Source organism: Pelophylax lessonae (genome assembly GCF_965119305.1).
Source record: "Pelophylax lessonae genome assembly, chromosome: 1".
In the NCBI taxonomy this organism is placed as follows: domain Eukaryota; kingdom Metazoa; phylum Chordata; class Amphibia; order Anura; family Ranidae; genus Pelophylax; species Pelophylax lessonae.
In genome coordinates this window covers 429,914,874-429,927,010 of record NC_138768.1, presented here as the reverse complement: position 1 = coordinate 429,927,010, position 12,137 = coordinate 429,914,874, and the positions used below count along the sequence as shown (strand labels likewise).

The window sequence follows — 12,137 nt, the reverse complement described above, 5'->3', positions numbered from 1 at the left end:
GTAAGTCGCAGTAAGTGAACACACTTACTCGCTAGTAGCAAACTGAGCCCTGCTCTATCTATTGCCACTCCAACAACACATTGCAAAAGCCTCCTGTGAGACGGAACCTTTTATAGTGTGCGGTGGGACAATGAGCCTTGATTGGAAAATATCATCATCACTTTGTCCAATCAGGGCTCTGACAGTGCTGTCTGCCCTAATTGGTAAAGCCTTCCCGCGGAGTGCCCTGCAAATTTGGGGGCTTGCCGAACAGGCGATGTTCGGGCCGAACTTTTGCTCGGCCCGAACCATTCGCTCAAAAAAATATTCACAGCCACTAAGCTCTGAAGGCGACATACGTCTTACTTTGGAATGGCAAATATATTATTATACTATATTAAAAGTCACAATAATTTTGTTTATATAGAGTAGGGAATAATTAAAACCATTTTTTTCGTCTGAACTTTACAACTTTAAAGTCAAAGGAGATCTTTCCAAAATGAGAGAAGATCCCTTAGGACTAGTGGTGATGGGCTTGTGTTTTTTGCTTCATAACTGCTTTTCCATTCAAATCTCTAAGAATGCAAGAATTGGCCTGTAGCAGGTCAAAAGGAGGTCAACTGCACCTGTCAGTTGACTCTGATCTCAGAAGCATCTGTAGCGCTAACCCTCGGAGAGGGTGTCTTTTTAGAAATTATTGCTGAGCAATTTGAAACAGGAGAGAAATTCAGTGGTTGAGGATTCTCCATAACGATAAAAAAGGACACTTTTCTAGCACAAATCCTTATACCTGCAGGCAGACACTATAGTCCCAAACACGGGTCTTACTCACAATGTCATAGAAGATGTCTGCCACCCAGCTTCCTCAGGTAGATCCTCAGTGAGGGATACAAAGGATACTTCTGCAGACCAGGACTTCAGGACAGTGCCCTCCAGAAAAAATGAATTACTAATCTTCTCCAGGCCCACAGCTCAGCACATGCTGAGGCCCAGACTGTAATTTCTTGTCTCATTGTCTCCCTGGAACCCACCCTAGAAAGGCCTCCCAAACATTTATCACCCCCTCAGCCAACTTCTGGTCGTCTCCTTCCAGGGATTGGCTGAGGCATGATAAATATTCCTACTGGAAATTTGACTCTTCCTGTCCTATATTTTGAAAGCTTCTTCCGGAAGCAGGTGAGAGAAATCAAACACCCAGCTAGGAAACTCTGGACAGACAAAAACAATAGATTACTGCTCCACTGACTACAGTGAAGCTAAAAACAAAATTTACCTAATAGGCTAACTAGAGGAGGGTGATACGCATCTCAAAGTGATATCAAAAGTACCCTGCATTTGCCAGTTGACACAGGTCCCAATAAGTGTCACTGTAACAGGTGACAACATTAAAAGATCCCCCCCCCCCCCCCCCCACCTTCTGTTCCCATTCCTTTCAGTTCCAGTGACAAAGGTGACTAGGAAGAAATTGGGTGAATCACCCCAGGAGGGACACAGGACTGCTGTAAAAACATTAGAGGTCTTATCTCTTCACAGTACAAAAGTAGAACTCCAGCCACACGTTTTTAAAAATTTGTTTTGGATAAAATAGGGAAAAGTAAGAGCCTCTTACAGGTTTATTGCTTTTGTAGACATTATTGAGGAGAACTCTCCTAAATTCCTTTCCTAAGAATAATGTTGTCAACTTGGCAGGAAGTGTGGAAGAGTAATGATGGGCTCAGGCGTGTTTGGGTTAGTAGTCCCAACCCACCTGAGCAATCCTGCCAACTGTGCAGCTGTGGACCGGGAAATGCCTCACTGCCTATGATTGGCGATGTGCAGTAGAAGCTATGGAAGGATAAAATTGCCCAAACTCTTGTAAAATTAATGTTTTTACAGTTGTCTGTGTCCCTTTTGGAGAATTATTTTCCTTTTCTGTCCTGGTTGTCTCCATTAAAAAGCCTCTATGAAAGAGTAAAAACTCAGGAGCACAATTAGTAGACAGGTACACGTGTCAACCTATACCAAAAAGTTCTATAAACAAGGACTTTCCATCCCACCAGGTATTATAACAAAAGCTTCAGCTCTATACTGTAAATATTAATGGGGAATTTAAAAATTACATTAACATATTAAAACTTAGTGATTTTAGAGATTTTAATATTCTTATTTTGGGTGTTTAAAAATGAAAAAAAAAATATATATAATAATAATTCGATGTACATAATATAGATTGTTGTATTCAACACTAACAAGTTTCCTTCGTTTTGAGCACATTATAAGTGCAGTAAAATACATACCAAATATACCCTTTTTCGTGTGATGTGCCTCTCACTATTCTCAAAGAATGATCATGGCTCTGTTTAAATGTTGATATGTTTTGTTATGGGAAAATTTGCCAAAAAAGGCTTAGCAAAATGCCCACACAGACCTTTTCTTTACTATCTCAGTACTGATGAATCTGAAAAGTTTTCTAACAGACTGAAGCCTCATGATCACCAATTACAAGTTTTCGTGAACAGAGTTTCTAAAGCTGACCATACAGTTTTTTGTTTTTTTTTATTGTCCAGCCTGTCAACAGATTCCTCAGTCCACAAACTGATGAACACATATACATGCCCATGATTAAAGCCCACTTCCTGGATGCCACGTATATATGTGTTATGAGGTCATAAAGGGGTTAAGAAAATGTAGTATTACCTGATTTTTATCTTCATGAACTGTTTAGTACTTCAGATTACCATAGCCTAGTTTAGGAAAAGGGCGCAGAATTTTGGGTGCTGTTATGCTAAAAATCACTTTCTCAAATTTGCATGTACTAAGCTTCTAATTCCTTCACCCTGTATGCAATGCCAATAGCGAAAATAAAATGTTGTTGTTGTTATGCATCAATATGGCAACATCTCCTGGCAGTTCAACCAAAAATAGCAAAAAAGTGGACTGTAAAGGGAACCTGCAGCCAAGCTATAGGCATTTAAACATATACATATTCCTTATGAGCACAAACTGATTGTTCTTTTTTTTTTTTTTTTTTTTTTTTTTTTTTAATATAATCTCTCTATTATTTTTCCAATATAAGATTACAATACAGTTTTACAAAAACACCCATTATCATCACTAAAAAAAAAAAAGGAAAAAAAAGGTGGGAGGAATATTGCATCAAATCAAATTGCAACAATTAATACCACTATGTATTCCAAATACAACATTCAAATTAATTACCCTCTAAATGTACTTGTAGAAAAATGGAAGAAGAAAAGAGAGAAAGGAAGGGGGGTGTTTACGCAATGTAAGTTTCAACCCCTAAGAATAACTTCTTCAGTAGAGGAATGTTGGTATTCATTAACAATATTCCAATCGTCCCATACCTTCTCTCTAATTTACATCCATATTGCCCACATCTTATAAAATTTCTCATAACTCACCTTACACTTATGGACCCAGTTTTCTGCCTCTATAATCCTGTCTACCTCTATATTCCATTCATGCAGTGTGGGACATTTATCGTTCCTCTAGGATCATGGTATAAGACTTTTTGTTGTATCTAGAAGGAAAGGTAGTAAACCTTTCTTATAATTTTTGACTGATATTGCTGTGTTATGAAATCAAATTTGAAGAGGGTCCTTACTAACTGGAAAAGGTGATATTCTGTTTATTCATGTTAAAATATCTTCCAATATTTTGGGATATTGCCACCATAAATGCATAAGTGTTCCCGATGGAGTACAGCCTCTCCAACAATGCCCCTGACTCATACGTGCTAATTTCACTGGGGTTCTGTACCACCTAGATAAAAATGTGTAATTTAATTCTTGCAATTTTATACTAATAGATGTAGAGTAAGTGATCATGAAGATTTTTAGCTTATTACTAGGTGGGACTTCTTGGTCAAGTTCTCTCCCACTCACTCCAGAAAGGTAATTCCTCGGGTAAATATAGTGATAAGAGGAGTTGATATAGTTTAGATAGGAGATGGGTCTTTAGAATTACTAGTGCACATCTTCGGACAGGGGGGAGTACCTAAAGTTTGGAAACAATGTGTGAGCTGTAGGAGTCTCCAAAAATCCATTTGAAAGTAGGCGAATGGTTGCCGTAGTTCATTAAGCACGATTGGATAGCCCCCTGGGGCACATCTTTTATATGGCCCCTACCCCAAGTACCAAAAAAAGAGATGTCTTCTCCCAGGGCAAACCAGTTAAATCCTCCCAATGTAGCAAGCGGGGACACTACAGGGGCCAATTTCCCTGTAATATTTAGTCTGTCCCAAACCTTCAATGTGGGTGGCATTTGTTAACTGAGATATACCCTGTCCGACCGACCGACCCTTATATGCTTCTGGCACCCTCGTAATGATTCCAGCTTAAAATCCTTACTAACATCATAGCTTTATAATAAAACTGACCTCCCCCCCCCCCCCCCCTCGCTTTTGAGATTCTGTAAGGTAGAGAAAGATATTCTAGTTTTTTTTTTTGATAGCCATATGTAATCCGTGAACATGTTACATATGCGTCTAAATTTGGGAGAGCTAGAGGGACTGTATGAGAAAGATACAAGATTCGAGGGGATGCGTTAATTTGTAAAACATTTATCCTCCCTAACAACGCAGGAGAAATCCGTCGCCATCTAATCAGATCTTTTTGTAAAGCTTTTAACATTTGTTCATAATTTTTCGAGTACAATCTTTTCTGATCTGCTGCGATTGATATACCCAAATAATGCATAGACCGTTTTACAAGCTGAGTTTTCAAACAAGCTTGCACTAATCTCTGTAGCTGCAGGCACTGTGTAGTAGTTCATCTCAAAGTTCATAGCAGAAGCACTAAAATCCTTGAATAAGGAAACTCAGCCCCCCTTTTCTCCACTTCCAAGAAAGATTAAGCAGCCTACCAGCTATTTAATCTCTAATGTAAGCACAGATCACAAGCTCTTGAAGATGAGCAGCATCATTGGTATAGCACTACAAATTACCAGTCAGGGTGGTTAGGTGAAGGTGCAGGTGGGTATATCATTTCAGTAAATTGTATTTTCTGGTTATGTATATTGAATTGAGAAGCTCTAAATTGGGAAGATGGATATCTAAATCTTCTAATTGTTGGATAAAAAAAGGGTGTAAAACCTTCTTATTTTTTTGTCCTGTTCATTCAATAGGTAAAAATTTGGGACATTCCAAAGCCTTACTCAACCAAGAATATTACGAATGCCAGGAAAGAGCTTCTGGGCCATTCCAGGAGAGTTGGTCTTATTGAATGGCATCCCACAGCAAGCAATATTCTTTTCAGCACTGCATATGATTATAAGGTAAGCATCTTTATGTTGTATTATGTTGCAGTAGTTCTGGGGTTTGTTATTTTCTTTCTCTAGGCACTCCTGGATGCCCTTCTGATTGGTCAGTGCTGTCACATGCATCTATTTTGTAGTAGTTTTTTTCCAAGTAGCTAAACACAACTGGTACTTATTTTGGTATTTTGCATGCTGTCATATACTGACAATTTGATCTAAATGTCACCATAGATTGTTTGAATTCACAATTTAATAACATTTGCCCTGTTATGCATGTGCATAATTATTGCTTTTCTAACTGTATTTTTGAAGCTACAAAATGCTCTAACCTGAAAAAAAACAATCTTGGCATAAAAAAAATATGAAAAATAAAGTGGTTTCATAAAGGCAAGTCATTTTTTAGCTATATCGCCTTGCCACCGCTTACCCAGGTCATATCTTGGGTCAGCAGTGTACCAGTCTATAGCTGCGCTTGTGTGCACTCCTCTCTGTAAGAGCATATGCCTGTAAACCCCTGAAAAAGTCATAGTGTGCATGAACACATTGGCTAACAGGGAGTTTCCAGGCAGAAAAAAATGAGAGCTAAAAAAAGCTCAAGCCTGTAGGAGCAGCTTCTTTGAGATGCAGCGTGCATGAGCCCTAAAGGCGGCCATAGATGGATTGAATTTTGATCCATCAGTGAGCAGGCTGTTTGAACCGAAGTCAATCCATCAATCTTCTTCAGTACAATATACCCACCAACAGTGATGTACCAGTTAGGAATGCCCCCTGCTGGCAGAACACATTAGTGCTTCAGGAGGGATTCAGTGTTAATGGGGGAATCAAGCAATTTTATTTCCTTCAACCTGTGGTCGAAGGAAAGAAAATTGCATAATGCATGGCTTACCTAATACTACCCTTTCCCCAAATTAAAAATACTGTTGTACAAGGGTCGCTCCATTGCTCTTCCATCCAGTGGAGTGGAGACACCCTAAGACCAGAGGTGAATTACTAACCAGATCACCATGTGAAAATAAAGCGGAAAAGGCCTAAAGAAAACTAATGCAGCCACCATATTTGAGGATTGGTAAGCTGCAATACTGTATATTAAATTATTGTTTTGGGGTTTATAACTGCTTTAATTAATCCAACAGGAGGTACCCAGTGTAGGCACCTTCAGATTTGAGACTTCCAGGTAGTGTTGAAAGGTTACCAATTTCCCTTTTTTAGGTTCCTGGGTCATATTAAGCCACATAGCTGTAAAGATAAAGTAGGGTATTTGTATTATTTTACATTTGTGCCTTGTTCATATAAAATATATTTCCTCTTGCAGATCATGATATGGAACCTTGAAAATGATGATCCAGTAATTCATAGTCCAGTCAGGACAATAGAGTGTCATAAAGATGTAATTCTTTCCATGTCATTCAACACAAATGGAGGTCTTATGGCAACTTCTTGCAAAGACAGAAAAATTAGAATAATTGATCCCCATAATGGGCGTGTATTACAGGTTTGTATAATCACTGTAATTTTCTTTAGATGTAATAGTGACAGCAACTGTTTATTGCACTCGTCACCCTTCACTATGCATCACAAAATGGAGGGGTCTATTTATAAGGCCCCTTTTACACAGGGCGGCCTATACCTTGGTAAGCGGGGGATGTATCCACTGATCCCCTCTGAGCAGGCAGATACAGACACAGCCTGCTCTCCTCTATGGGTGGTCAGATGTAAATAGACTGGCTGTCCATATGGCCCAGACAGAGGGGAACAGATCCCCATCCATCTGTTTTTAGTGGATCAGATTGGATGTAAGTGTTCGTAAACTAACACATGTCCATTTATACCCGCTGCTTCATAGAGAAGAAAGGAGAGTCTGATCGGGTCTTCCTAAAAAACAGACAGGTGGACTGGATTGGATTGGAAAGGGGCCTAAATGTTTTCCCTTTAAAATTCACACAGCTTTCTCCACAGATTGACACATCAGAAAAATATGTACCTCTTAGGTGAAAGCTGTGCGAATCATGTGTAAAAACATTTATAAAAAGACTCCTTGAATGCCTTTCTGTGTACTGCAAGGAACACCGTTAGTTTTCAGTTAGCCAGTAATGCCTCGTTTCCACTGAGCGGATCGGTTCGGGTCGGTTCGGTACGGTACGCTAATTTGAGTGTTTCCATTATGAAAGTGGCCCATACAACCGAACCAAACCGCACCATTCCTGGTCCTGCTTCAGATGTAGGGCCATAGGAAATGGTACGGTACGGTTAGGGCGGAGCTACTGGCGTCACACGATAGAGTCCTCTGATTGGCGGACAGGAAACCATCAATGCTCACGTCAAATGAAAGAGCAAAACAAACACCTCATTTGGTGTAAACCCCGCATGGTCCCTGGTGGCCCGACTTGCAGTGGAAACGCTCACCTGAATAGACCGGACCATTCTAACCCTTCCAAACTGTACCGACCCGAACCGTTCCGCTCAGTGGAAACGAGGCATTAGTGGCTTTCATAAGCAGATGCAATGTGTAATAAAATAATTACATACCAGTGTTGCTTTTTAAAAATGGCAAGTTCTCTGTTGCAATTGTTTTAAGGGGCATAATATCTTCCACCACTAACCTCTTAATGTCCTCCACAAGCAGCGCTATAATATACTCCAGTAGTTTTGCATGTCATGCAAATTAATATTTGCTTGGCAGTCCTTTGCAAGTTATTTTAGTGTTAATTATAATTATAAAGATGTGGCGCTACGAGAGATTATAGTGGTACATATGAGCTAGCAGTAAAAAAAAAAAAATCTAAAACCTCTTTTTGCGGTTAGTAATATTATATTGTTTTCGTTGATAACATTCCCCTGTAATTTAAAAGCCAGGAGACTGTTGGGGATAGGCTGAAATCATTTAAAACAACCAAACCGCATTTTAACTACTTTCGTTGCAATGGAAGAACAGCTAATATGCTGTGTAGGGCTTCACACCTTCAACAATAATATATATAGTAGAAGGCTTGGTGCTTTCAAAAAAGTTGCATCTGTGTGCATTTCGTTTGTTAAATGTTGCTGATTGGCAGCACTAGGCAAGCAGAGAAGATGGGAAGTTCCTGTTCTATGTCAGTGGTCTCCAAACTGTGGCCCACTGCTTGCTTTTATCTGGCCTTGATGCTCTATTCATCTGACTTATACATGGCACTATTCTTCCCACTGATATCATAAGTGGGGCATAATTTCTCCCATTCATATCAACAGTGGGGCACTATAGCACTAGTCCTCCCACCCACTAACACCTACGTCGGGACACTGTTCCTCCCACTGACACCAACAATAGCGCATCGTTCGTCCTACTGGTACCAGTGACGGAACACTACTCTCCATCCCAATGATGGGGCACTATTCCTCCTCCTCCTGACCACAGGCGTTATGTAATTTTTGTACTACTACTGGCATCAAGACATTTTCAACTCCCTAAAGGACCTTAAACTGGCTCTTTGTTTAGAGTGTGGAGACCACAGAGCTATGCCATACTAAAAAGTGGGTGGTGGTCACATGGAGAAGGTAGAATTGAGGTTTCTGCATATGTCTGGCATATTCCTGACAGTTAAAGAGGTATTGGGACACAAATTTAAAATCCTTTTTGAGAAAGAAATAGTTTTTCTATTTTTTTATTGGCTTATTTTTGTGAATATTTGAAATACAAAAATGACATAGTCGAATCACTTTATGTAGCACCCTCCTAGGTAGGTGCTAGGCAAAACATATCTGTGACCCTGTTCTGCTTATCAGGAGGGTCTGATCTGTCAACCTGTCACATGTTTCCAAGTGTGATTCACTGGGTCTGAGGGAGTGTCCCCACTGCAGCCAATGAGGGAGCTCATTTGACAGTGGAGGAAACCTAGCCAGTGGCACACTCTGTTTTATGTCCGTTCCAGTGGGAGGGCATTCCTGCAATGCATCCTGGGATTGCACATAAATAGGAGGGGTGCATGTGACAGGGTGTCTTTGGGCAGGAAGCCAGGTCCCAGGAGGAGGGTGACGGCTGTCTCTCCTCCTGTTGCTGAGGAAGGTGGTCCAGGCAGTCGGCCTAGGGACCAGGGGATGAGCTATGCTGTAGAGCAGTGGTCCTCAACCCTGGTCCTCAGAGCCCACTAACAGGCCAGGTTTGCAAGATAACTGAAATCCATCCCAGGTGATATAATTTGCTGCTCAGTGATTGCAGTACTCTAGCCTGCAGTACTCTAGCCTGCATCTCTAGCCTGCAAATCTGGCCTGTTAGTGGGCCCTGAGGACCAGAGTTGAGGACCACTGCTGTAGAGGATCCAGTGTACTGACCAAGTGGAGCTGTGGGGCAGGATTCTTCTGGAAAACCAGTGTTGTGAGTACTCAAGATCTGCCCAGGGGTCTGCCTAAGACAGGGGGGGCACTCCAGAAAGGTCAAGGGGATCAGAGAGCCAGCTAACCTGGGATGTTACAGTAAAGGGGTTGCCAAGCTATGAAGCCCTGAAGAATAGGGAATAAAGAGGGCGCCAGGAAGGGCCCTGAAGTGTCTCAGCAGTACAGTCTACACTACAAGCCAGCTACCTCAGGAAGGAGTACCTTAGGGAGCTTAAAGGACTTTTCACAGTCAAAAGGGAACCTAAAGTAAGCTGCCTAGCTGTGACCAGCGTCAGTCAGCGTTAACCAGTGTCAATCAGTTGTTCTGTATAGTCCCTGCCTATTTTGTGCATAGTTCAGTTGTTGGAGTATCCCACTCATCCCTTCTCCTATCCAAGTTCTCAATAAACCCTAAAAACCAAAGAAACTGGACTGGTTCTTATCTGAGGTAATCACACTTGGAAACATGCTTAAATGTCCTACTGTTGCTAATGGTAACCCAGGGGAACCCACACTCAGCAGCTCCCATGGGAGTAGTGCTACATTTTAGATTTACCACAACTATGAAATAGGAGGACCCTCCTATCTATCCATTCACCCTGTATTCAATCAGGCAGGCCTTTGCACTACATCAAGGGTGTCCAGCCCGCAGACTGCATGCGGCCGGCTTCTTTCACACGGTCCGCCTCCGCAGGCGGATCCGTGTTGCTCAGCGGGGATCGATCCGCGATCCCCGCTGAGCCGGGCGGATGACAGCTCCGTCTCCGCTTGCAGAGCGGAGAGGGAGGTGTCTCAGCACCCGCTGCCCTCTATGGGGGATCGGAGGAGAGCGGACCGCTTGTCCGCTCTCATCAGATCCGCTCCGCTCCGATTACTGAACGGATGGAAAAATAGGGTTTCCATCCGTCCAGATTTCAGCACAGGATCGGATGCGGATGGCAGCGGGTGTCAGCGGAGGTGACCTCCGCTGACACCCGCTGCCCCATAGAGCTGCATGGAGGATCCGATCAGATCCGCCTAAAAAACTGACAGGCGTATCTGATCGGACCGCCCGTGTGAAAGAGCCCTCAATCAGTTGTTCTGTATAGTCCCTGCCTATTTTGTGCATAGTTCAGTTGTTGGAGTATCCCACTCATCCCTTCTCCTATCCAAGTTCTCAATAAACCCTAAAAACCAAAGAAACTGGACTGGTTCTTATCTGAGGTAATCACACTTGGAAACATGCTTAAATGTCCTACTGTTGCTAATGGTAACCCAGGGGAACCCACACTCAGCAGCTCCCATGGGAGTAGTGCTACATTTTAGATTTACCACAACTATGAAATAGGAGGACCCTCCTATCTATCCATTCACCCTGTATTCAATCAGGCAGGCCTTTGCACTACATCAAGGGTGTCCAGCCCACAGACTGCATGCGGCCCTAGAGAATTTAGCATGCAGCCCGGGCCCATCTGGAGGGACGCTGGAGATGCCATGCAGCTGTGGCAGCTTACATTGACAAGCCAGTCAAATGGATGCGTGGAGGGATGCCGTGCAAACCTAGATGATGGGTGCAGGGTGTGTGCTAATGAGGTCAGCTGGTAAACTGCTTCCTTTGTCTTTCTGGTTTCTATGTCCTAAATCTGCATACCAGAATGTCATGAAGCTTTCTATGAAACACAGGAAGGGGTAAGGTAAGGCCTTGTTCTGAAAATCAAAGAAAGCTTTCATTTTTCCGCAAGCGATGTATAATAATGGTATATTGTTACATAGAGGAGCTGGATTTTAGGGGAAAAATGGTGAACTCCTCCTTTAAGCTAATAAAGTGATGTTTTATACTTTTTTTAAAGCTCAATAGCAGATTATGGTATTTGTATCTGTGTTTAGATGCTTAAACAGCTTTAAATTATAGATGGTTTAGTATTTTTTGTCTTATCTTAAAATATTTTTTTTTTTTTTGTTACAGGAATCTGATGGCAAAACTCATAGAGCCAGTAAAGTTTTGTTTCTAGGAAACATGAAAAAAATTATATCTACTGGAGCATCTCGATGGAACAATAGACAAGTTGCCCTTTGGGATCAGGTATGTAAAATATACTACTGCGTAGTAGAGATGATACTGCCAACGGCAAGTAGTTAGGTCAATGAAGCCGCACTTTACAAAGTTATCGGGATAGACTGCTTAGCATATATTCTTATTGGTGTATGTATGTGTGCCTGTAAACTCACGTACAAGCATACATTGCTTCCTGTTGATTTGTCTTATAAGCAGTGTTGACCTAAAACTATCCAGGGCCAAGGGCTCTAGTAAAGTCAAGGGCCCCATGGTTTTCATTACATTGAATTTTATATTAGCCCCTCTGACAGTCATTTAGCATGTGTTTCAATCAAGTTTTCGTTTGGCTTATTCTGGATCATCACTGTTAGAATGCTTTTTGTATTTTAGATTTATTTTCATACTTGTTGCTTTAAATCTGAACTCCAGAAAAAGCAAATATTGTCTAAATGTGTATTCTTACTTGAATATTTATGCGCTTCATGTATTTCTTCTTCCAGGTCTGTGCAGTAATTCAGCA

At 41.5% G+C, this 12,137-nt stretch overlaps 1 protein-coding gene across 1 annotated transcript in view; it reads left to right on the top strand.

The window, feature by feature from the left end:
- CORO2A (coronin 2A) overlaps window positions 1–12,137 on the top strand; it is a 237,248-nt gene that overhangs the window by 172,122 nt on the left and 52,989 nt on the right. Inside the window, exons 4-6 of the mRNA XM_082263489.1 lie at window positions 5,104–5,253; window positions 6,548–6,727; window positions 11,528–11,644. Of these exons, the coding sequence (XP_082119615.1) occupies window positions 5,104–5,253; window positions 6,548–6,727; window positions 11,528–11,644 (447 nt within the window). The remainder of the gene's footprint in view (window positions 1–5,103; window positions 5,254–6,547; window positions 6,728–11,527; window positions 11,645–12,137) is intronic.